This window comes from Hyperolius riggenbachi, chromosome 6, assembly GCF_040937935.1.
Source record: "Hyperolius riggenbachi isolate aHypRig1 chromosome 6, aHypRig1.pri, whole genome shotgun sequence".
NCBI lineage: Eukaryota > Metazoa > Chordata > Amphibia > Anura > Hyperoliidae > Hyperolius > Hyperolius riggenbachi.
The window spans coordinates 48157693-48184754 of NC_090651.1; the positions used below are offsets into that span (position 1 = coordinate 48157693).

The 27062-nt window shown below is 46.4% G+C and overlaps 1 protein-coding gene across 6 annotated transcripts in view; it reads left to right on the forward strand.

The window, feature by feature from the left end:
* Positions 1–27062, forward strand: part of NEGR1 (neuronal growth regulator 1) — a 748663-nt gene that overhangs the window by 408649 nt on the left and 312952 nt on the right. For 4 of the 6 annotated variants that reach the window (XR_011021944.1, XR_011021943.1, XM_068239224.1 and 1 more), the window contains exon 3: positions 7730–7861. Coding sequence is in view for 4 of the 6 variants with exons in the window: in XM_068239224.1 (XP_068095325.1) it covers positions 7730–7861 (132 nt within the window). In the remaining 2 variants the exon portion in view is untranslated. The remainder of the gene's footprint in view (positions 1–7729; positions 7862–27062) is intronic. The other 2 variants (XM_068239223.1, XM_068239225.1) reach the window with 1 other exon arrangement.

Genomic DNA, 27062 nt, shown 5'->3' on the forward strand with positions numbered 1-27062 from the left:
AGGGAAAGAAGCGCCCTGGTATGTATAAAATGGATGAAAACCAGTTTGAAAACGAAAAAGGTGAGGTGACTTACCTCAATAACAAAATTCTCAGAGGCTCCCTTTGCCATAGGTTTTTCTTCTAATTGGCATTGTGATTGACCTGAGGAAGCGGACTGAGACCCGCAAAACGCATTGCCTGTGCTAAATAAAATTCTTTGCTCATACAAGAATTTCGTTATTGAGGTAAGCCACCTCACCTTTTTTGATGTTAAACTGGTTTTAATCAATTTTATACATACCAGGGTGCCTCTTTCCCTTTAAGTGTGCTTAATTTACACCCCAACGCCCCCTGTTGTAGAGGTTGAGGCAGAACACCTGTGGTCCTTACCACAGAGGTTCACTGTCACTTTTTCATAAGGAGAGCGACCACATCCATGTCTGGCCGGACCACCCCGAGTGGAGTCGGGTTCATTGTCTCCGGTTGGTTGCCCCTTTGCAACCCGCCTTTGTGAGTAGTATTTCGATTTTCTTTCTTCACGCTTTTCCTATCTGACATACTACACTATTTGGACTCCCGTTTTTGTCTCCTGCACCTATTTGCCTAGAGTGCTGCATCACCCATCCAACTTTATTAAAAAAACAAAACCGGTAGTGAAGATAAACATATAAGATATTGAACTGTATGCGTAGTATGAATGATAAATAGATTATTGGTAGTATAGAAAAGAGTCTCCTATTTGTATTTTCAGTTTTATAGCTTAATTTTTAAGATTGCATCAGACTGTCACATTTGCAGTTTAGAATCCACCTAATGACCCTTTGAACTTTCCTGCAGCAAAACCTCATTATCTCCCTTCTCCTTGAGATATCAACCTTTTACGGCTGATCTCTTCAAACGACGGGTCGTCAGACCCACCCCCGCCGAGTAGATCAGTCAAAACCAGCCTTATCAGCCTGACGACAGACTGTATACACGGGGGAACTGTCGGCAGAACGGCCGCCCCGCGGGCGGGTCTGCCGACCCTGCGTTTGAGGAGATCAGGCGTGTGTACGCGCCTTTAGCTTCTATATCAACCAGAGGGAATTCCACAAGCTCAGACAAGCTAATTTGCATAGATAACGCCTCAAGTTATTTAACTTTTGCTGTACTAGAAAACTAAAAGGGACTTTAGATAATCTCTTAGTAAGGCTAGTACCATATGTATGTTTATCTCATCATGTCACATGTCACTTCAGGTATGCATTAAGGTGGGATAAAACTTTGCCATAACATTCAATAAAAATGTGTTTTCCTACTTTTTCTTACCCATTCAGTTACCATATTTGCTTTTGTGGACAAGTGATATTGTCTGTTGACAAATTACAAAATTCCCAAAGTACAGTTTATCTGCTCTGAAAGCTGCCATTACATTTTATTGTGTAACTGCTGCATTAATATATTAAAATCTATCTAGTGATCACTTCTCAGCTCTTTCTGCTTGTCAGGTCAGTACAGCTCAGTGTCGGCATTTTGCTAATGTTTACTAAATGTATAAGACAAAGGAATGCAAACAAAAGATAATGTTATCACCTCTTCTGATGTGGCCAGAAGCTTTTCACTGAAGCAAGGAACTTTCTACTGAACAACAAAGTGCTGTATTTAACTGTTTAAATGCTGTTCTGCTACATTTTTTCCTGTGGTAGTAGATTTTATGCTGTAAATAATATTTTAGAACGGAGAGGAAATGCTGAGTTTCATGCCACTTTAAGCATCTGATCTGGGCTGTTTCAGTTTGCATGATCACTTTTTAACTGAGGTTTTTAATCCCAGAAATCATGTTTAACACCACAAAGGCAATTTGGCGTTAAAAAAGTACCTAAACTCTTCCACAGGAGAGAAGGAAAGCACAGAGAAATGCACCCTGTTTGTATTTATAGATAACAGCATGTCCAATTCTCCCTTACAGGGCCGGTCTGAGGCAGAGGCGAGAGAGGCTCCAGCCTCAGGGCACAGTGTAGGAAGGGAGCACAACTCGCTCAGCTATCATTCTCCTATTGTGTTTGAAGCAGAGAGAAATAAGAAAAGGGGATACATGGCAGTGACTGCAAGCCAGATAACTAGAGATTAAGGTGTTGGGGGGGTTGGGTGCCCTGGGGCGCCTCTTAGTCTAATAGTAATCAGTGTGTGATGACTGGGGTGGGAGGGATGGAGGGGCGGGAACAGGAAAAAAGGGCGCAGGCAGCTAGTGGACAAAAAGGGTGCCGCCATTCACTCCCATAATAAATTTCATTTAATGGGTGCCGAACAGGAAGAAAGGGCACCGGAGATAAATAACGTTTTACAAACGGAGCCCGGAGCTTTTTAATGTTTTATAACTGTGCATGTGGTGATTTACGTTTACAAAATGCACCCGTGACGAATAACGTTTATAAAAATACTACACATATTTATCCTATTTAACTAAAACAGTATTTAAAATTTTATCCCTTACTGTTTGTAAAACATTATTATTCACAAAATAAAGCGATCAGTACGTAACGTAAATTGCAACATATTTTTTACAGTCACTATTTGTAAAACATTATTATCCACATAATAAAGTGATCACTAAGAGGTGAGGGGGTTAGGCACCACCAGGGGGGTCTTAGGGTTAGGCACCACCAGGGGGGTCTTAGGGTTAGGCAACACCAGGGGGTCTTAGGGTTAGGCACCACCAGGGGGGTTGTTAGGGTTAGGCACCACCAGGGGGGTGGTTAGGGTTAGGCACCACCAGGGGGATGGTTAGGGTTAGGCACCACCAGGGGGGTCTTAGGGTTAGGCACCACCAGGGGGGTTGTTAGGGTTAGGCACCACCAGGGGGGTCTTAGGGTTACGCACCACCAGGGGGGTGGTTAGGGTTACGCACCACCAGGGGGGTCTTAGGGTTAGGCACCACCAGGGGGGTGGTTAGGGTTAGGCACCACCAGGGGGATGGTTAGGGTTAGGCACCACCAGGGGGGTCTTAGGGTTAGGCACCACCAGGGGGGTTGTTAGGGTTAGGCACCACCAGGGGGGTGGTTAGGGTTAGGCACCACCAGGGGGGTGGTTAGGGTTAGGCACCACCAGGGGGGTCTTAGGGTTAGGCACCACCAGGGGGGTCTAGGGGTTAGGGATAGGTACAGGGAGGGTTCTGTGTGAGAGTAAGGTTAGGTATAGTTTTAGTAAAATTTTAGAAATACTTACTAATGATTTACAACACTTATTACGAACTTAGTTATATTTATATCATCGTTATAAACAATATTTTCACATTTTATTATAAGAAGAAACAATAAATGAAGGTTATTCACAATAATGTACAATTATAACAACGATTAAACATGTATTATTGTTTTTTTAACAAACGTAATTATAAGTTTCACTTTTGAAACAGGGAAGATTAACATTTTCACAATTGCCGATTTCATACACATTATTTAATGATTTATACATTTGTAAAACATTATTTGTAAACGATATACAAAACAATATTAAGGTTTACACCCCGCGCCCTTTTTTCCCGACGCCCTTTTTGTACGTACGCTGGAGGGGCGCACTTTGGTGTCTCAGCCTTGGGTGCTCCCTTATCTGCTAATAATGAGCCACTGTAAGTTGATCTTTCAGCTCTGTCTGTGTTCTGTGGGCTGTAACAAATAAATGTTTATATGTAAAGGTTATTATGCTGTTGCTTATATTTTAGAGCAGAGAGGAGGTCCTGGCTTTTTAAGGCCACATACACACATCAGACCATAGTCTTTTGAAAATGAAAGATCACAGACCATTTTTACCCCCTTCCATGTAGTATGAGAGCCATACTCTACACAGTCTATTCTATGGAGCTGAACTCCTCATCAGATAGAAATCTTTGCAAGATGCTGCACACACAGATGCTGTACACATTCAAAAGTTCAGTATCTATCTGCAAAAGATCTGTTCCTTCAAAAGATCAGTTCCTGCAAAATGCATTCATAGTCTATGAGATCTGCAGATCGTTATACACACCTTGTTTAACTGACATTCATCTGCAGATCAGACATTCATCTGCAGATCTGAAAATCCATCCTGGTGGATCTGATCTGCAGATGATTGTCTGTTAAACAAGGTGTGTATGATGATCTGCAGATATCATAGACTATGAATGCATTTTGCAGGAATGGATCTTTTGCAGGAACGGATCTATTGCAGAGACTGATCGTTTGTGTCTGTACTGCATCTTTGTGTGCAGCATCTTGCAAAGATTTCTGTCTGCTGGGGAGTTCAGCTCCATAGAATAGACTGTGTAGGTATGGCTCTCATACTACATGGAAGGGGGTAAAATTGGTCTGTGATCTTTCATTTTCCAAAGACTATGGTCTGATGTGTGTATGAGCCTTAAGAGCTGCGCCCGGAGGTGGCCTTTACATTGAAGACCTCTGACCACAAATATAAAATGTATTGCTAGAAAGATGAACAGATTCATTTAGTTATCTTGCTGCACAAGAGGGCTCCACAAACCTAAGTGTATTCTTCTTGCCTTCTACAATAACATCTCATCTGCCACAATCATACAGGCTGTGACAAAACACTCTCAGTCTACTGCAAACAATCATTTTTATCACCATAGTTTCCATTTTGGGGATCTGTTTTCATTGGTACCCTGAGCTATAATAAGCACACTTGTTCTTCCGCTAAACCCTCTCTGTGCTTCACTGTACAAAAGGAGGCTCTTAATCCCACCATCGACTTAGATAAACAGAGGCAAAGCTGTGGAGCATAAAGAGGGATTGACAGTCGCAACAATATTTCAAGTCAACACAGCGAGAAGTTATTTGGAAGTATTTTCTGTAAAAGGGGGAATGTGGCATAGTATAAATGCACAGATGCGGCAGCAAAGAGTACCTGTCGCTTTACAGACTGATGTAACGGAAGAGGAAGGGGAAGAAAACTCAGTGAAATGCATTGTCAATAGGTAGGCAAAAATCATTTGTAGAAGACTGTCAGAAATGGTTAAAGGGCCATTGGTTAGCTGCAGTGCCATTTAAAGAGAACCTGCAGCGAGGATAATTATTTCAAATAAATACTTGACATAGCTGCATTGAATATTCCATACTAACCTCACTGTCAGTTCCTCTCAGAAGCTCACCATTTTCTTCTTACAGTGATCCCTTCCAGTTCTGACAATATTTTGTCAGAACTGGAACATACCAGTTGCTGTCAGTTATGTATCAGCAGCTGTCAGTTACAACTGAATATGCAAGGTAATGTCCATGTTTCCCTATTGCTTAAAGAGAACCTGTACTGAGTAAAAATATTTAAAATAAACACATGAGGTAACTTCAAATGAACATTACATAGTTACCTTGCCATTTGTTCCTCTCAGAAGCTCACCATTTTCTTCTGGCAATAATCCCTTCCAGTTCTGACAACATTTTGTCAGATCTGAAATATATCAGTTGCTGTCAATAAAATATCAGTTGCTGTCAGTTATAGCTGAGAGGAAAACAGATGTACCAGGTAATGTCCATGTTTCCCTATGGCTCAAGTGGGCGATGTTACAGTTTAACTGTGTGCTGACCAGAAAGCTGTTATGGGTAATGGCCATTTTCAAAATGGAGGACAGAAAATTCCCTTGATCACAGTGAACAAATAGGACGCGGGACAGGAGAAAGACACTGAGGAGTAGACTACATGGAAGGTAAGTATGACTTCTGTATGCTTATTACAGTTTAACAGGGTGCTGACCAGGGAGCTGTTAGGGGGTAATGGCCATTTTTAAAATGGAGGAGGAAGAAACAACACAGGAGGTAAGTATGACCTGTGTATGGTTATTTTGACTTTTATTTTCAGTTCAGGTTCTCTTTAACTGGTAGCGGAAGTGTTCCCAAGGCAACCATAGGGGCTTCACAGCTCAGTATGTAAGTTTTGCTGGTAACAAATTAGAAAGGCTAGGACTAGTTAATGCTTGGAAATCTATTATTAGGTTTTGGGTCAGTGTTTGAGTCAAGCTAGAATTAACATTTGGGTTAGATAGGGCTTAAAGGACAAATGAAGGGAAAGGGATATGGAGGCTGCCATATTTATTTCCGTTCAAACAATACACATTGCCTGGTTGCTCTGCTGATCCTCTGCCTCTGTAACCTCTAGCCACAGACCCTGAACAAGCATGCAGATCACGTGTTTGACTCAAGTTTGATTGGATTTGCCACATGCTTGTTTCAGGTGGTTGTTTTGGACACTAGTGATGCATGAAAGATCAGCAAGACAGCCAGGCAACTGACAGTGTTTGAATGTCCAAATGTCCCCCACCTTGCACTCCCCATCTTCCCCTCCTTAGATACGCAATGCCACTTAACTCACCGTCTCTCAGCGTTCCAGTGATGGGATCTCCATCTGCCCATCCAGCATCCTATATCCATGGCTACAGTGGTGCCTCATGTGACTTGTTACGTGCTGCCGGGGCACATGAGGCACCACTGTAGTCAGAGAGGAAGCAGGATTTCACATGTGGCTGGTGATCCCATCACTAATCTGCTGAGAGAGGGTGAGTGCTGTAAGCGTCCTCACATTGTATTGCTTCAAGCAGCAAAAAGTCTAGAACCGGAGCTGATGAGGAGTTAGGAGAAGTCAGGAACAGGCAATACATTTTGGATATACCCCTTTTTACCCCCATCAAAAATCATAACTCTCCATACCAATTTTGGTTTCTGGTGTCACTTCAAAAGCAGCTCAACAACGTTTTTTTTTTAAATAAAGTTAAAAAAAGGCGTGGGCTTTGTTAGGCCTCTTTCACATGGGAGGCTGAGCTGCGCACTCATCGGGCTGTGCAGCCTCCCATATGCCACTAAGTACCCTTTGGCCGCAATTTGAAGCAGCTGAGTGGCAGTGTTTGTAATGCGGTGACTGTCAGTGCTTGGCACATGGTGTGGAAATGCAGCATCAGAAACCAAAAACACACCAATGCAGCCTCACCGCTCAGGTGTGACTCATTGCTGATGATGCTTCTGCACTGCCAGTGTCATCATGTTCTAATAAGCAAGCATCTTTCCCTTTGCAAGGGATCAGCTGACAGGTGGTAGATTCACCTGAAAGAGGCCTTAGGAACCACTCACTAAATGACTCAAGTGATGTTTTTTGTTGGCATTGACTAGTGAGAGGCTTTGCTATCCTGTGAACAACCACCTCCAAGTATAAAGGGCACTTACTGGTTCAGTCATTCCCATAGGAAGGGATGTCTTTGAGAAGAAGTTGCTATACTCTGAGCTTAACAAAGTGTCTCCATATACAATATATGATTTACTTTTTACTAACACGCGTACTTGGGAATTTTTTGCAAAAAAAAAGACTGTACAAGAGTACCACTGCCTATATATAATCCAGCCTCTGAGCCAGGGGCGTAACTACAAATCATGCCCCCCCCCCCCCCCCCCCCCCAGCTGATGAGGCTCCCAAATGTTCACACTGTTTCCCTTGCCTATCCCTAGAGACTATCCCAGCCGGGGGCCTATCATAATACAAGTGTTGACATCAGGATCTTCACACCCATAACAAGTGTAGCCATAAAAACACCTGATCTGAAAAAGTGACCCATTTATTGAAGGGAGGAAAGTAGTAGTTGGAGCCCCCTAACAGCTCCGGGCTCCCCTGCGGTTGCAATGGCTCCTCTCCTGTAGTTGGGCCCCAGTCCTTCTATATTTGTTATGGTAATTTTTTATGAGGTTATACTGTACAATGTGCTTATGCACTTACTGGTTTTCCTGTTGCATATTTCAGTTTCTCCAAAGATCTACGATATTTCCCCCAGTATGGTTGTCAATGAAGGGACCAACGTATCACTGACGTGTTTGGCAACTGGGAAGCCAGAACCATCCATATCGTGGAAACACATATCGCCATCAGGTACGGGTACGGTAAATATTTTTTCCTACTTCTTTTTTTGTATTATTAAAGCGGAATATAACCCAGCATTTCAACTTTGCTCTAAAACATTATTTACAGCATATTATATGCAACCAGCATTTTTTTTTACTAGACCAGCATTGGAAGGGTTACACACAGAGCTTTAAATTTCCTGGAGAGAAATGCTGCCGCAGCCGAAGTTTAAGTAGATACATTTAAGTAAACACAATGTAACAAGTGAGGAATGTGACTCACCCTCTCTCTGTGTCGGGAGCTCCTGCACAGTCAGTGTGTGTGTCACATTCCACACTTGTTACATTGTGTTTACTTAAATGTATCTATCTAAACTTAGGCTGCAGCAGCATTTCTCTCCACGGAACTTTAAAGCTCTGTGTGTAACCCTTCCAATGCTGGTCTAGTAAAAAAAAATGTTGGTTGCATATAATATGCTGTAAATAATGTTTTAGAGCAAAGTTGAAATGCTGGGTTATATTCTGCTTTAAGTGCTATTTATACTTTGTTTGTTGAAATTAAACACCAACCATAAGAAACGTCCTCCCTTATTAGCATCTCTTCTTCTCAGTTTTGTAATTTGGTCATATCCGAGTCTTTTTGAACTCATGGACATCAGTGCTTCAGCCCTATCTGTCAGCGTAGGATTATTTGGGCTCTTCCACGAGTATATTCAATGCTCACGTATTCTGTCTTTTCAACGTAGCCCCCGCAAGCCCATCTCCTTTCTTATGTCGTTTTCTCCCCAACATCACAGTCTTCTCTAATCAACACTGTTACCATAGTGGAAAGGAAATATGCTTTGGTTATCTCTGCATTAACTTCAAACTCCACCCATGAGGAACCCCACCACAGCAACCAACCACACGGAACTTCACTACAGCAACCAATAGTGAAATAAGATATTTCTGTATAGTTACCTATCAACTATATAATTGTATTTTTTATATAATTGGCGCATTTACTGTACCCCAGGGCTTCATTCTTACCCCAGTCAAAAGGCCAGATTATGGTCAAATAAAGTTGGGTAAGCATTACTGAAAATGCTTTCTTTTTAGACAGTCAGAATTTATATGAAATGTGTGTGTGTGTGTGTGTGTGTGTGTGTGTGTGTGTGTGTATGTGTGTGTATGTGTGTGTGTGTGTGTGTGTGTGTGTGTGTGTGTGTGTGTGTAGTGTGTGTGTGTGTGTGTATGTGTGTGTATGTGTGTGTGTGTGTGTGTGTGTGTGTGTGTGTGTGTGTGTGTGTGTGTGTGTGTGTGTGTGTGTGTGTGTGTGTGTGTGTGTGTGTGTGTGTGTAGTGTGTGTGTGTGTGTGTGTGTGTGTGTGTGTGTGTGTGTGTGTGTGTGTGTGTGTGTGTGTGTGTGTGTGTGTGTGTGTAAAGGAGGAGAGGGTTTGAGGAAAGGGAGTTCATTCATCCATGGGATTAGTAGCAAATGATGTGTTTTTTGTTTTTATTTTTCCTGTGGACTTCTTTACTGTATTGTTTCTTATGGTATGGAGAAGTTTAGCTGTGGTTTAGACAGGGGCGTAACCTCAGTGGCCTATGCCCCCCAGCAAAATAATCATGGTGCCCGCCTCAGCCACTTTCGCGTCATGGCAACACAGAGATTCAGCTGTCGCTCCCACTTCCCACTCTTCCACTTTTCTTAGACAACTAATTTCAGTGAAAAGGCACTAAGGCAGTGGTTCTCAAACTCTTTTAGGTGAGGGCGCCCTCGATGGCTTTGAAATTTTTTAAAGGTACCCCTTGGCAAAAACAACTACCGAAATGCCGTTATGACCCTTATTAGGCAGCTACCCCCTCAAAGTAGTCAATGACTTCCCCCCCCCCCTCCCCCTGTTGGCAGCAACCCCCTCCAAACAGTTTGTTGACCCTCGCGTTAGGCAGCATTACCACCTCCAAATAGTCAGTGACCGCCCATTATGCAACATCTCCCCCTGAATGAACAGGACAAGGATAAAGAGTCAATCTTGTAGATCACATAGACATTTCCCCACATGGGCACTGTAGTTAGTAACACTTCCTTTAATTATGCAGCTTAACCTCAGCACCCACTCCAGATTGTAAGTGACCCCCATTAGCTGGACAACATTGCCTTACCTCTCCAGGCCAAGATCCGTCACTCCACCCTGAATCCTCAGATGTCCAACTTTAAAGGGAACCTTAACACTGTCAAAAAAAATTAGATTCACTTACCTGGGGCATCTACCAGTCCCCTGCAGCCATCCTGTACCCTCAACACCAGTCACGTCTCCTCCGGTCCCCTGTTATCAGCTAGTTTTGATTTTGCCGACTCGGAGGCCACCAACGCGTACCTTTGCACTCGTTCCCGCTGGTGCAGGACTCTATCGCGGGTGGTAACATGTATCTTTATGCATGTTGCAGGTGCAACGCGTATAAAGATACATGTTACCACCCGCGATAGCGTCCTGCACCAGCGGGAACGCATGCAAAGGTACGCGTTGGGGGCAAAATTGAAACTAGCTGACAGCGGGGGACCGGAAGAGACGTGACTGATGTCAAGGGAACAGGATGGCTGCAGGGGGCTGGTAGATACCCCAGGTAAGTAATACTTACTTTTTTAAGTTAAAGGGGCACTATAGCGAAAAATTAAAATTTTTTAATTATGTGCAAACATAGACAAATAAGAAGTACGTTTTTTCCAGACTAAAATGAGCCATACATTACTTTTCTCCTATGTTGCTATCAGGTAGTAGAAATCTGACAGAAGTGACAGGTTTTGGACTAGTCCATCCCTTCATAGGGGATTTTAACAATGATGCTGGCCAGCTTCCCTACTCATTACACAGTTTTTTTGGCAGTTGGACAGAGCAACTGCCATTCACTAAGTGCTTTTGAAAATAAATAAATCCCTGAGAATCCCCTGTGAAGAGATGGACTAGTCCAAAACCTGTCGCTTTTGTCAGATCTCTACTCCCTACTGTAAGTGACAGCAACATAGAAGAAAAGTAATTTATGGCTCATTTTACTCTGGAAAAAAAAGTACTTCTTATTTGTCTATGTTTGCACATATATTACATTTCACAATTTTTCGCCATAGTGGGCACCCTTTAAGGTTCCCTTTAACCACGACTGCCAGGACTAAAGGTTAACTTTAGTGGGCTGGGGCGGCGAGTGAGCGATGTGAACGGCAACTGTGGTGTGATGTCGGCGAGCCCCAAAGTTTGGTGCCAGCAGTCTCTGATCCTTAAGGGGTCAGAGACCACTGGTACCGAAGTGGTTAAAGAGGAACTTTAAAGGAGAACTATACTGAGAGGTATATGGAGGCTGCCATATTGATTTCCTTTTAAGCAATACCAGTTGCCTGGCAGCCCTGCTGAGCTATCTGTCTGCAGAATAACACCAGAAACAAGCATGCAGCTAATCTTGTCAGGTCTGACAAAAATGTCAGAAACATGTGATCTGCTGCATGCTTGTTCAAGGTCTATGGCTAAAAGTATTAGAGGCAGAGGATCAGCAGGGCAGCCAGGCAACTGGTATTGCTTAAAAAGGAAATAAATATGGCAGCCTCCATATAACTCTCACTACAGTTCTCCTTTAACACAAGATTGAACTTTATTCCAATCACCAACCGATATACATATATGTAAAGCAGGGTGAGGAAAGATTTTACAACAGGCAAACACTGACTAAACAATCTATACATGAATGTTGTACGCAATTCTATTCATTATATTATGTTCACTACAGTTCCTCTTTAACCACCCTGGCGTTCTGAAAAGATCGCCAGGGAGGCTGCGGGAGGGTTTTTTTTTAATTTAAAAAAAAACTATTTCATGCAGCCAACTGAAAGTTGGCTGCATGAAAGCCCACTAGAGGGCGCTCCGGAGGCGTTCTTCCGATCGCCTCCGGCGCCCAGAATAAACAAGGAAGGCCGCAATGAGCGGCCTTCCTTGTTTTGCTTAGATCCTCGCCATAGCGACGAGCGGAGTGACGTCATGGACGTCAGCCGACGTCCTGACGTCAGCCGCCTCCGATCCAGCCCTTAGCGCTGGCCGGAACTTTTTGTTCCGGCTACGCTGGGCTCAGGCGGCTGGGGGGACCCTCTTTCGCCGCTGCTCGCGGCGGATCGCCGCAGAGCGGCGGCGATCAGGCAGCACACGCGGCTGGCAAAGTGCCGGCTGCGTGTGCTGCTCTTTATTTGAAGAAAATCGGCCAAGCAGGGCCTGAGCGGCAGCCTCCGGCGGTGATGGGCGAGCTGAGCTCGTCCATACCGCCAGGCTGGTTAAAGACTTCATCTTTGCTACTTTCTGTTTGGCATATGGCAACGCGGGTTTCTTCGGCCAGTTTGTTGAAGTGGTCTACTTATGCCTGTTTATAAATTAATACAGATTACAGCAATATAACACCTTGGGGGTCCCTTTTATATGCCTGATCTAAGTGGTGTTCCGATCGCCATTGGATACTTCAATGTTCCCCCATCTTCTGTCTGCACATCTAGTCCCCCCACCTCCTCCTTGCCTTCATTATTTTTGCCTTTGTTGTTTTTAAGGCAACTTTTCAGATGTAAATGTTAAACCTATGAATTTTGAGCAGCGCACAAAGTACATAATTTGCGCACTCCTGACTTGTTATTCGACGGGAGGGGAGACAGAAAAAGCCATTCATTTTGCTAGAGGTGGAGATTATGGCGCGGCGGTACAAATGGTTTAATAACTCTTTGTGATTGTATTATAGATTCTAAAAAGCAGACCTGACGTTAACATCTCAAAGGAGAAAAGGCTCTTTTGAAAAGATTTAGCTGAACAAATTTCAAATATCTTTAACATAAGGTTCTTAAGAAGTCTAATACGAGTGTCATTATGCGTCTGGTATTTTGGAGGCAAATTGGTTTTCAAAAGTCCTTTTTTAGAAGATTTTTGGATATATTAATAGACAAGATGGACAAAGACAAAGAGACAATATGCAGTGCTGAATCAGTAAAGCAGACCCAAAGGATAATAAAGGATGTTTCAACCAAACTCTTTCCATTTTGTATCCTACGACAGGGGCAAACCCAGGATTTTCAAGGGGGGATTCCTGAAAGGTCTCCCTCAGCCACGCACAATACAGTATAATAATATGGTAGGACATCATGCTGGGTACACATAATACAATTTTATGTCCGGCTGAAAGAATCTGACAACTATTTCCGAAATGTCCGATCTGCTCCCGATCGACAACGGGATCGATCAAGTGCAGTTTGGATACAGATAATAATGAGGACAGCCGACATTGCTATTGAAGGGGAAAGGGAAGCATTCACACAGCAGGGCACAGGGCTGTGCTTATACCTGACTCTGTTAAGTTCCCCAGAGCTGCTCCATGCTCTGTACATAGAGTTGGGCCGAACGGTTCGCCGGCGAACGTGGTTCGCGCGAACTTAGGTGGTTCGCGTGCGGGTACCGCACGCGAACCTTTTGCGGAAGAAGTTCGGTTCGCCCCATAATGCACTGAGGGTCAACTTTGACCCTCTACATCACAGTCAGCAGGCCCAGTGTAGCCAATTAGGCTACACTAGCCCCTGGAGCCCCACCCCCCCTTATATAAGGCAGGCAGCGGCGGCCATTACGGCCACTCGTGTGCCTGCATTAGTGAGAGTAGGGCGAGCTGCTGCAGTCTCTCATATAGGGAAAGATTAGTTAGGCTTAACTTCTTCCTGGCTGCATACCTGTTCTGTTCAGTGAGCCCTCAGCCCACTGCATACCTGTACTGTGATCCTGCCACTGCATACCTGTTCAGTGATCCTGCCACTGCATACCTATTCTGTTCAGTGAGCCCTCAGCCCACTGCATACCTGTACTGTGATCCTGCCACTCCATACCTGTTCAGTGATCCTGCCACTGCATACCTGTTCTGTTCAGTGAGCCCTCAGCCCACTGCATACCTGTACTGTGATCCTGCCACTGCATACCTGTTCAGTGATCCTGCCACTGCATACCTGTTCAGTGATCCTGCCACTGCATACCTGTTCTGTTCAGTGAGCCCTCAGCCCACTGCATACCTGTACTGTGATCCTGCCACTCCATACCTGTTCAGTGATCCTGCCACTGCATACCTGTTCTGTTCAGTGAGCCCTCAGCCCACTGCATACCTGTACTGTGATCCTGCCACTCCATACCTGTTCAGTGATCCTGCCACTGCATACCTGTTCAGTGATCCTGCCACTGCATACCTGTTCTGTGAACCCACCACTGTATACCTGTTCTGTTCAGTGGACCCGCCACTGTATACCTGTTCTGTTCAGTGGACCCGCCACCACTGTATACCTGTTTAGTGAACACGCCACTGCATACCTATTGTGTTCAGTGATCCTGCCACTGCATACCTGTTCTGTGAACCCGCCACTGTATACCTGTTCTGTTCAGTGGACCCGCCACTGTATACCTGTTCTGTGAACCCGCCACTGTATACCTGTTCTGTTCAGTGGACCCGCCACTGTATACCTGTTCTGTTCAGTGGACCCGCCACTGTATACCTGTTTAGTGAACACGCCACTGCATACCTATTGTGTTCAGTGATCCTGCCACTGCATACCTGTTCTGTGAACCCGCCACTGTATACCTGTTCTGTTCAGTGGACCCGCCACTGTATACCTGTTCTGTGAACCCGCCACTGTATACCTGTTCTGTTCAGTGGACCCGCCACTGTATACCTGTTCTGTTCAGTGGACCCGCCACTGTATACCTGTTTAGTGAACACGCCACTGCATACCTATTGTGTTCAGTGATCCTGCCACTGCATACCTGTTCTGTGAACCCGCCACTGTATACCTGTTCTGTTCAGTGGACCCGCCACTGTATACCTGTTCTGTGAACCCGCCACTGTATACCTGTTCTGTTCAGTGGACCCGCCACTGTATACCTGTTCTGTTCAGTGGACCCGCCACTGTATACCTGTTTAGTGAACACGCCACTGCATACCTATTGTGTTCAGTGATCCTGCCACTGCATACCTGTTCTGTGAACCCGCCACTGTATACCTGTTCTGTTCAGTGGACCCGCCACTGTATACCTGTTCTGTTCAGTGGACCCGCCACTGTATACCTGTTCTGTTCAGTGGACCCGCCACTGTATACCTGTTCTGTTCAGTGGACCCGCCACTGTATACCTGTTCTGTTCAGTGGACCCGCCACTGTATACCTGTTTAGTGAACACGCCACTGCATACCTATTGTGTTCAGTGATCCTGCCACTGCATACCTGTTCTGTGAACCCGCCACTGTATACCTGTTCTGTTCAGTGAACCCACCGCATCAGTGCGCATACCTGTGCAGTTAAGTGAACCCACCTACCTACGTGAGTGCACGCAGTGTGATATACCACTCCGTGCATACCCAATATATGGACAAAACAGGTAGAGGAAGAGGAAGTGGTAGTGGCAGAGGCAGAGGAAGGCCACCCGGCAGGTCTGCGCGAGGTCGTGTAAATGTAATTTCGTGTGGACCTGGCCCACAGTACAGTGCTCGGAAGAAGGCACGTCCCATCACCTCCCAAGATTGTCAGGACGTGGTTGAGTATTTAGCGACACAGAACACCTCATCTTGCTCAGCCACCAGCGCTACTACTAGCACCACTTCCGCTGCATTTGACACTTCGCAAGAATTATTTAGTGTTGAAATCACTGATGCACAGCCATTGTTGTTACAGCCAGATGAATTTTCACCAGCTAATATGTCTGAGTTACGCGGCAACACTATGGATGTAACGTGTCAGGAGGATGAAGGACCTACTGATGGTGCAAGTTTGGATTTGTCTGAGGCAAGCGAAGCTGGGCAGGATGACTACGATGATGACGGTAATAGGGATCCTCTGTATGTTCCCAATAGAGGAGATGAAGAGGGGGACAGTTCAGAGGGGGAGTCAGAGAGTAGTAGGAGGAGAGAAGTTGCTGAAAGAAGCTGGGGCAGCTCTTCGTCAGAAACAGCTGGTGGCAGAGTCCGGCACCATGTATCGCCACCTATGTACAGCCAGCCAACTTGCCCTTCAGCATCAGCTGCTGAGGTCCCCATAGTGCCCACATCCCAGGGTGGCTCAGCGGTGTGGAAATTTTTTAATGTGTGTGCCTCAGATCGGACCAAAGCCATCTGTTCGCTCTGCCAACAAAAATTGAGCCGTGGAAAGGCCAACACTCACGTAGGGACAAGTGCCTTACGAAGGCACCTGGAGAAAAGGCACAAACAGCAATGGGATGGCCACCTGAGCAAAAGCAGCAGCAGCACACAAAAGAAAAGTCACCCTCCTTCTCCTCTTCCTCCTTCAGGTGCATCATCTGCTTCTGCCGCTTTCTCCTTTGCACCTTCACAGGCACCCTCCTCCACTCCGCCTCTGCCCTTGAGCGGTTCCTGCTCCTCTGCCCACAGCAGCAGTCAGGTGTCCGTGAAGGAAATGTTTGAGCGGAAGAAGCCACTTTTGGCCAGTCACCCCCTTGCCCGGCGTCTGACAGCTGGCGTGGCGGAACTGTTAGCTCGCCAGCTGTTACCATACCGGCTGGTGGACTCTGAGGCCTTCCGTAAATTTGTGGCCATCGGAACACCGCAGTGGAAGATGCCAGGCCGCACTTATTTTTCGAGAAAGGCCATACCCCAACTGCACCGTGAAGTTGAGAGGCAAGTGGTGTCATCTCTTGCGAAGAGCGTTGGGTCAAGGGTACACCTGACCACGGATGGCTGGTCTGCCAAGCACGGGCAGGGCCGCTACATTACCTACACAGCCCATTGGGTGAACCTGGTGGTGAACGATGGCAAGCAGAAAGCGGCGGACCAAATTGTGACACCTCCACGGCTTGCAGGCAGGCCTCCTGCCACCTCCTCTCCTCCTGCTACATGCTCTTCGCTGTCCTCCTCCTCCTCCTTGGCTGAGTGGCAGTTCTCCTCTCCAGCTACACAGCCCCAGCTCCGCAGGGCCTATGCTGCATGCCAGGTACGACGGTGTCACGCCATCTTAGACATGGCTTGTCTCAAAGCGGAGAGTCACACTGGAGCAGCTCTCCTGGCTGCTCTTAAGAAACAGGTGGATGAGTGGCTGACCCCGCACCACCTGGAGATAGGCAACGTGGTGTGCGACAACGGCAGCAATCTGCTTGCCGCTTTGCATATGGGGAAGCTGACACACATACCCTGCATGGCACATGTCATGAATCTAGTGGTTCAAAGATTTGTGGCAAAGTACCCTGGCTTAGCGGATGTCCTGAAGCAGGCCAGGAAGTTCTGTGGGCATTTGAGGCGCTCTTACACAGCCATGGCACGATTTGCAGAAATTCAGCGTAAAAACAACATGCCGGTGAGACGCCTCATTTGCGATAGCCCCACTCGCTGGAACTCGACCCTGCTCATGTTCTCCCGCCTGCTAGAACAGAAGAAAGCCGTCACCCAGTACCTCTACAACTGGAGTAGAACGAAACAGTCTGGGAAGATGGGGATGTTCTGGCCCGACAACTGGACACTGATGAAAAATGCATGCAGGCTCATGCGGCCGTTTGAGGAGGTGACCAACCTGGTGAGCCGCAGTGAGGGCACCATCAGCGACTTAATTCCCTACGCGTACTTCTTGGAGCGTGCTGTGCGTAGAGTGGCGGATGAAGCTGCGAATGAGCGTGACCAGGAACCGTTACGGCAGGAACAGGCATGGGACCAATTTTCATCAGACCCAGCTGTTTCCTCAACACCTGCGGCAGCACAGAGGGGGGAGGAGGAGGAAGAAGAGAGGTCGTGTGCAGAAGACGAGTCAGACTCAGAGGATGATGAGCAAGGTGTTTCTTTGGGGGAGGAGGAGGAGGAGGAGGAGGGGACAGCGGCAGGAGAACAACCGCAGCAGGCGTCACAGGGGGCTTGTGCTGCTCAACCTTCCCGTGGTATTGTTCGCGGCTGGGGGGAGGAGGTTGACTTACCTGACGTCACTGAGGAAGAGCAAGAGGAGATGGAGGGTACTGGATCCGACTTTGTGCAGATGTCGTCTTTTATGCTGTCCTGCCTGTTGAGGGACCCCCGTATAAAAAACCTCAAGGGGAATGAGCTGTACTGGGTGGCCACACTACTAGACCCTCGGTACAGGCACAAAGTGGCGGACCTGTTACCAACTCACCGGAAGGTGGAAAGGATGCAGCACATGCAGAACCAGCTGTCAACTATGCTTTACAATGCCTTTAAGGGTGATGTGACGGCACAACGCCAGCAAGGTACCACTGCCACTAATCCTCCTCCCGTGTCCACGCAGTCAAAAACAGGACGCTCCAGCGATCTCATGGTGATGTCGGACATGCGGACGTTCTTTAGTCCAACGCCTCGCCGTAGCCCTTCCGGATCCACCCTCCACCAACGCCTCGACCGGCAGGTAGCCGACTACCTGGCCTTAAGTGTGGATGTAGACACTGCTGTGAACAGCGATGAGGAACCCTTGAACTACTGGGTGCGCAGGCTTGACCTGTGGCCAGAGCTGTCCCAATTTGCCATCCAACTTCTCTCCTGCCCTGCCGCAAGCGTCCTCTCAGAAAGGACCTTCAGCGCAGCTGGAGGCATTGTCACAGAGAAGAGAAGTCGCCTAAGTCACAAAAGTGTTAAGTACCTCACCTTTATCAAAATGAATGAGGCATGGATCCCGGAGGGCTGCTGCCCGCCCCAAGACTAAGTCAGTCCCCGCACACACAGCATCTCTGCCTGCACGCCGTGTGACTGGCTGCCTGGCCTGCCCCAAAAAGACTAAGTCGCTCCCAGTCCCTCCACACAGCATGTCTGCCTGCAGGCCGCTTCACTACCTTCTCCGCCACCACCAACAGGGTCCGGGACTCCAGGCGGATTGCTGAATCTTTTAGGCCGCTGCTAGCAGCGGCCGCTGTAATAATTTTTCTGGTGCGTGTACATGACTGCCTAATTTTTCTGGCTGCACTGAGGGCAGCTGCAACAACAAAAGAAAAGGCATGTACATGCGCCCATTCCCCTTCGTGATCATTACCTTGCCGTGGTGAAGGGGCTTGCGTATCACAATGAAGCAATGACCGGCGCCTAGATGAGTGTCTCGGGGGGCACACAAAAGATAATAAGGTCGTTGCTTCATTGTGGTCAGACCAAATTTGATCAGCTGGACAGTCACTGTTCTGTCATTCAGCTACATCAGCCAGGCCGACCATATGGGCTGTAAAGCCACCAAAACCTGCACTCTCGCCATGGTGCGCACCAGTCCAGCACAGCCGTCACTAGTACAAACAGCTGTTTGCGGTGCGTTACACGGTGAGTTTGGTGTGTCAGTGTGAAGCAGTACCTTAATTACACTACCTGATTGATGTATGCACATGCAAGATGTTTTAAAGCACTTTAGGCCTGTCATTTAGCATTCAATGTGATTTCTGCCCTTAAAACGCTGCTTTGCGTCAAATCCAGATTTTTCCCGGGGACTTTTGGCGTGTATCCCACTCCGCCATGCCCCCCTCCAGGTGTTAGACCCCTTGAAACATCTTTTCCATCACTTTTGTGGCCAGCATAATTATTTTTTTTTTTCAAAGTTCGCATCCCCATTGAAGTCTATTGCGGTTCGCGAACTTTAACGCAAACCGAACCTTCCGCGGAAGTTCGCGAACCCGGTTCGCGAACCTAAAATCGGAGGTTCGGCCCAACTCTATCTGTACACACACTGCTGCTCCATGCTCTGTACACACGCTGCTGCTCCATGCTCTGTACACACTGCTGCTCCATGCTCTGTACACACGCTGCTGCTCCATGCTCTATACACACACTGCTGCTCCATGCTCTGTACAGTACACATGCTGCTGATGCTTCATCCAAAGTCAATTGTAGCAGGGAAAGAAAGGGACCAGTGTTGTGAGCTGCAGGATGACTGCAGATATTCTGGTGTCTCAACTTGTGCCTGTCCCCAGACACTGCACTGGCCCTGGTCTGAGGGGGGATTCTGGGCAGCTGTAATCCCCCCCTGCGTTTGCCTATGTTCGAGAGTATATAATTAATAACTAAAGCATAGCATTCATGGCATATGTACTAGGGTGACACACATGAATAACAATGGAACTGTAAATAAATTGATGGTGATTAGGAATGGTCAATGAGATGCTATTAATCCAAAGATGATGCAAATGTTATGCTAATTTTAGGGAGATTTATGTAGTTTGGAAGTGGACCAATGAAAGGCAGCAGCTTGGAATTGCATTGGCTATTTATGATGGCAGGGGTGTAACAATTGCCCTTGTGATCTCTGCTGTTGAGAGGGAAGTCCAGGGGCTAAGGGGCCTCACTCTTGATCATACATGGGGAAAATGAACTGTGCTCCCATTCACTGCTCTGTGCAGTAAGAACGTGTGCGGGAGCACGCACAGCAGCAGTGGTGGCGGTAAATGAATATCTACACCCCTGGGACTTCAGACGAAGTCATGCAGGATGTAGATATACTGCATGTGGTGCAGTAACTAGTTACTATACTCTACTTTCCACCGTAAACTTGAATGTGAATGGAGATAATCACTCACTAATAGTGATGAGCACAAATGTCGCAATAACCATAATTTCGCACCATAACTCGCAATTACGATGTGAAATCACAGTGCAAAATTTTGAGTAAAATTGTAATTAATTTTGTTTGTAAATGTAATCAGAAACCTATTTTTGCAGGTTTTGTATAATTTTCTCGTGATTTTCTGACACTTTAGAGTTTAAAGTGAACCAGAGACGAAGCACCCTCATGTATTTTACCATATAGATCAGTGGGAACATTAGAGAAAACACCTACTCTGCTCTCTGTTTCATTCTCCACCGCACAGCTTGTTTCTTATCAGACCTGATAAAATCCCCGACTGAGTATTCAGTCTGGCTTTGCTATAATGACTCAGCTATAATGATTCCTGAGCAGAGCCAGCAGGGGGCAGGCTTGGGCTTGAATAGACATGAGATAACACAGACTGAGCTTTAAATATTCCTGAGCAAAGCCAGACTGAATGCTCAGTCAGGGATTTTATCAGGGCTGATAAGAAACAAGCTGTGCAGTGCAGAATGAAACAGAAAGCAAGGTAGGTGTTTTCTCTAATGTCCCCACTGATATATATGGTAAAATACATGAGGGTGCTTCGTCTCTGCTTCCCTTTAATAGTAAAGCCACCCACACATGCAGTTGCTAGGTATGTTAAGGGGAAGGGTGGGAACAAGGAAAAAAATCAAAAAGAGCTTGTACATTTTGAGAAAATTGATTTTAAAAATGCAAAGGAAATTTTTTATGTTTTTTTTTTAGTTTAAAATACATTTCTCCTTTGCATTTTTAAAATTAACTTTCTCAAAAACTACAAGGTCTTTTTGAAAAATCGTTTGTTTTTTTTTTGCCTTGTTCCCACCCTTACCTCCTAACAAACCTAGCAAACATGACGGTAGCATGTATGGGGGGCTTTGCTATTAACCATAAAGTTGGCATGCAACGGCATGAAAATTATGCAAAATTATGAATGGATAACACAAAATCAATTCAATGTCCAAATTGTTATTACGTATAGCCGTATTTGTGAAAATGTATATGAAATTTTGTGTAATCCTGATTAGTAGATTATGATCATCACTACTCACCAATCACTCATTTACAGATCCATCCCCCTCCCCCCAAAGAAAAGAGAAAAACAAAACACTCTACCGTGAGTGTTTCCCCAAATATAAGACACTGTCTTATATTCTTTTAGGGAGAAGAATAAGTACTAGGCTTATTTGGGGGGGTTATATTTCTGGAGGGGTGGACACTATGGCCTCTATTCATAAAGCATTCCCGCATGCGGTAATGCTCAAAACAGCTGACTTTACCGAGCACTTAGCAAAATGTCAATTCATAAAAGCTGTTCCCGCATGAAAAGCTGACATTCCTGAGCAGCACTGCTGCTCCGATACCCCTTTTCAAAATCCGGATCCGATTTGGATCCGGATATCCAGATATCCGGGTCGAATATCCGAGTTCAAATTTTTATGATCTGAATCGGATATCCAACCTCATTATTCGGGAGTGGCCTTTAAATTGCTTCTAAATCTTTTTTAGGGTATATGAGGCATGTAGCATCATGCTTGTTTAAAGGGAAACACTAATTGATGATGTGGCGACTTAAAATCCCCCATCCCCCCCAAAAAAGTGTCTGTCAATTAACATCAGGATAGGTTCCAGACAGCGGTCGTGTAGCCCACATTGTGTCCAAAGTCCAGCCGCACAACTGGGACATGACAGTTTTCAGGCCAGACACCTCCAAAAAATTACACAGCAATTGTATTCAAATAATCACTATGGCATCTAGTGTTGGTACCACGGCACAGGTAAAACATTAAAAAGGAGAGGTTCCAGGTAGCAGTCGTACTGCCACAGTTGGGGCCTCCCCACAACTTGGACAGCACAGACACCTCCAAACAAATTACACAGCAATTGTGTTCAGTGTTGGTAGTTGGTAGTAGTTCAGTGTTGGTAGTACCACGGCTGTAAAAAAAAAATTGAACCTGGCTTATCAATGAAGATAGAGCCAGGAGGTTGTGGTGTTAAAGGGTGGTGGTAAGTCAGTGATTCCCACTCAGCCACTTCATTTCCCCCTCTTGCCAACAACAGGGGCCAGGAACTCACCAACCACCCAAGCCTGGTTCATTTTCATAAAAGTCAGTCTGTCCACAGACTGGGTGAACAGACAAGAGCACTTTTCAGTGACCACGCCCAGGGCCGGGCCGAGGCAGAGGCGAGAGAGGCTCCAGCCTCAGGGCGCAGTGTATGAGGGGGCGCACAACTCACTCAGCTATCATTTCCCTATTGTGTTTAAAGCAGAGAGAAACAAGAAAAGGGGATACATGGCAGTGACTGCAAGCCAGATTACTAGAGATTAAGGTGTTGGGGACCCTTGGGAGCCTCTTAGTCTAATAGCAATCAGTGTGTGATGGCTAAGGGGGGGGTGGGGGGGATGGGGGGGAGCACTTTAGTGTCTCAGCCTTGGGTGCTGGAGGACCTTGTCCCAGCTCTGACCACGCCACCAGCCGCACTGAAGCACCTTTCTGACAGCACGCTGGAAGGCGGGCAGGACAGCACTTCTAGGGCGTACTGCGCCAGCTCCCTCCAGAATTCGGGTGCTTGACCCAGTAATCCAAGAGGTCCAACGGGGTGTCGGTGTCAAGCCTGCTGTAGGACCCCATGTAGTCGGCCACCATCCAGGCAGGTGCTGGTTCTGGCTTTGAGAGCCGGATGCTGCTGCAGACACCTTCTCTGTAGGCAGCGGTACTGGCGTGGCGTAGAGTGCCTTTGTCAGAGACAGCAGTTTTGTTGGGCGCCTGCTGCTGCTGGATGCAGTCACCTGCTGCTGTGCTGGCTGGACTGTGACAGCGGGGGGGGGGGGGGGGGGGGGGGAGTCTGGGGGAAGGCTTCCTCCAAGCACCATACAAATAAGTGTGCAAAACCCCAAGGACCCTATCTATCTAATCTAGCTAACTAATATATATACATATACATATACGGTCAATACAGGATAATATATACAGGAATAATATACAAATAATCGCAGTACCAAAAGGGAGCAGGCAGAAATCACAGTCAAAATGTAATGCAAAGTCAGGCAACAAACCAATCGAATTACAGAGGAGCAGGCAGGAATCGGAGTCAGACAAAGTATACAAGGTTCAGCAACAGAAAGGCAAATACAAGTCTCAGGGCAAGGAACAGGTCAGATAGCAGATAGTCCAGAAGCTCATGACTGCAAATAACTGCTAAGCTCTGGCAACCAGCAGGAGGAAAAGGCAGTTCTTATATAGTCCAGGTAGCAAACAAGATGCATGTGGTAATTGCTGAACATCAGGGCTCCTCACAGTCCACAGAGCCCTCTGCTGGTGGAGGGCAGAACTCCAGGGATGCTACATGTCCATAAAGCTCTCTTCTGGTGGCACAGTAAAAAGTCCAAGGCAGTCCAAGTAAACACTGCCACCAGCAGGCAGGAAAAAAGCAACACATAGTTCCTAACAGTCCCCTCCATTCGCGTTTAATCGCTCCGATATCATAGCGTGTCAGTGCTGTGACATCCGCACAGAAACGTGACCGCGCTTCCCTGTCATAATCATTGTGCGCGTGCGCGCTGATGCGTTCCCGGCGCACATTGATTGTGACAAAGGGGAGTGCAGTCACGTTCCTGTGCGGAGGTCACAGCACTGACATGCTATGATACCGGAGCGATTATACGCGAATGGAGGGGGACTCAGCCACAAGGGAGGTGCAGTAAGAGACTGCACACCTCCCCATACACATAGCATACTTAGCTAGGGCTTATTTTCAGGGGAGGGCTTATTTTAGTTGAAGCCCGGTAGTTATATCCTTGAAAAGTAAATCTGTAATAAAAAATCTAAGTCTTTAGGTTCACCTCAATTAAACCAGATTATCTTAACGGTCCAAGAACTATATGATATTTCCAGCTCTTGGACATGGAAATCCTCATCACTAAAGGCCACCAATCCATGCCTGGTCCCCCGAGGTCCAGGCCTAGGAACACCCACCTGCCGGCTGCCACACACTTTGCTCCTATTAGACTCACCACTTTGTGTTTGAAAAAAGGGCATTCATTCGGAACGAAACAAAAATGCTGACAGCTAATTAGTCTATGATTCGTGTGCTGGCTGTGCGTAAATTCAGCATTGCTCTCTCCCTGCCTGTTCAGATGAATTAGGATTGTTTGTGTCCCAGTTTTGAGCTCACACGGCAAAACCTTTCCAACGGCCCCTCTTCACCCGGCAAGCGTCCAGAGCCTTCATTTTGTTTTCTAATGTAGCAGCTGTCTCCACCTTCTACATTGCTGCAGCTCGGCTCCGAGCCTCCAGAGATATACTGCACTAATGAATCATCATAGGCCTGTCAAATTGACCATATATTAGTACGATACATCTTCTGGGGGCACCGGGCTCAGCTCTTGTCTGAGAGGTACAAGTTCTGGAGAAGATTCAATTCAATTAAACAACAAAAAAATCATCACTGGGAAAGAGGACTGTGAGCATAAGAGCAGTGAGAAGGAAAAATGCTAATTTTTTTTTCAGTCATTTTTCCACAAGTGAAAAAAACAAAAAATTACTTTACAAAAACGTATTGTAGGTGGGGCTTACAACACAGGGATAAGGGCTTATTTCCACTAACCCCAAATTTGCAGCATTTCCCCACATGCCAGCTGGACAGGGAAGTGCTCCCTAGCCACACAATAGTGGTGCATGACATGGCTATAGCGATTCGGCTGCAGCTTTGCAACAGCACGTCCAATTCGAAATCGTAACCCAGTGGAAAGTGTTAAGGCATCCTAAAACACCTGGAAGACACCTGAAGCCAATGTAGTTGTGCTCTTGGCACTCTGAAATGGAGATACACAGCTCAGGCACTGTCTCGTATTGACCTGAGGAAGCGGGCAGATCCCGCGAAACGCATTGTCTTTTTTAGGGGGGGGGGGGGGTTCTAACAATAAAATACTTAACCTCTTATTATGAGGTAAGCCTGTTAGACTTACTTACCTCAACTCACTACATATTGTATCACAATTGTGGCACCTCCACCCATCTTGCAGTGTAGATGTAGGTGGAGCCTTGGAGGAATGAGTGTGGAGCTGGGTGGTTAAGGTATGGGTATTTCAATGGCAGGTAAAATGATAGCTCATGACTGTAGTTATCTTCTAGATCAGTGGTCCTCAAACTAAGGCCCGCGGGCCGAATGTGGCCCCCTGAGGCTTTTTCTCCAGCCCTCCACACACAAAATGCATTACTTATAGATGCAGCTACATCTTTAAATATTGATGGTCCACATACAGAATAGCAGTTCTGGCACCACCTATCCACACGGAAGGCAGAAAGCAGTAATTTGCTGGTTTCCAATCACATTCTACATCAGGTGACACTGCTGTCCAATTGGACTGCAGGTTGTCACCTGGGTATGCTTCACTGTCTGGCCCGCAAAGACTTCTACATCATTTTATGTATACTCCGCCCCTCCCCCCCCCCCCAGCAGTCTGAAGTATGTTGACCCGGCCCTCGACCCAAAACGTTTGTGGACCCCTGCTGTAGGGGGACTCAGGAGCTCTGTGTACACAAAATGATTTTTATCTATAGCGAAGTCTTCATTGCCTCATCTTTATGTGCAGCGTGTCTATGAGCCTATAAACCAGCGTCCTGCAATCATTCCAGCTGAAATTCATATTTCATATGAGCATTATGCTGGTGGTAGAAGTTAGTGAAATGTAAAGATTTGTGTAACATGCCAGACTTGGTAAAGATAATTGCTTTTTGGAGGAATCTCAGAAGCTGTCTATACGGTGTCAGCGGGTTACGGCGTGCCTCCTATTTCACATAAACAGCATAAATAGTCCACATTTACGGGAATTTACTGGCTGCAAAGCAAGGTTACAGGTTATTGAAGCTGTGCTCCTATAGGCAGGCGTGTCTGTGGAATATGCTTTTAAAAGCATTTTTAATATTCACAGTTTTCACTAGGCTTGCAAAATGTAAAGTGCATTTGAACTCTGTATTTCCTCTTTTTTTAATTTATGGGTATTCATGTCCTCTGAACCCATTTACATGATGTAAAAATACATGCTGTGCTCTCGGTACAATATAGCAACATTTTGATGCTAAACATAGTCATTGCAAATCGAGGCGATGGTCATTGAGAAGTCATGTGATCAGTGTGATCACCTGATAGATTGGCAAAGCTTTGATTCTTTGTGATCACTTCCTTCTGGAGGGCCTGAGCCCACTGATACTGTTGTGTATGCTTCTCAGTGAAATATCAATGTTACAGGTGCAGAAAACCGGTCAGAAGCTGACACCACTGCGTTAACCTCCTTGCCGTTCCAATTATGTCGGCAAGGGGGCGGCGCAGCACTTTTAAAAAAAAAAAAATTCAATCATGTAGCTAGCTTAGCGTAGCTACATGATAGCCGCTGAGCAGCGGCATCCCCTCACCCCCTCCGATCGCCTCCGGCGGGATTTCCTGCTTGGCTTGGCAATGACGTCACCTACGTCATCGACGCCGGGACATCAGAGGGAGTCGCAATCCACCCCTCAGCACTGCCTGGCACTGATTGCCCAGGCTGCGCAAGGGGTCTGGGGAGGGGCGGAGTGGCGGGGTAGCGGCGAATCGGCGGGTATGGCGGCGATCGCGCACTGCTAGCTGCGTGTAGAAAAAAAAATTGCGACAATTGGCCCAGAAGGGCCAGAGCAATCCTCCTGCGCAAGTTA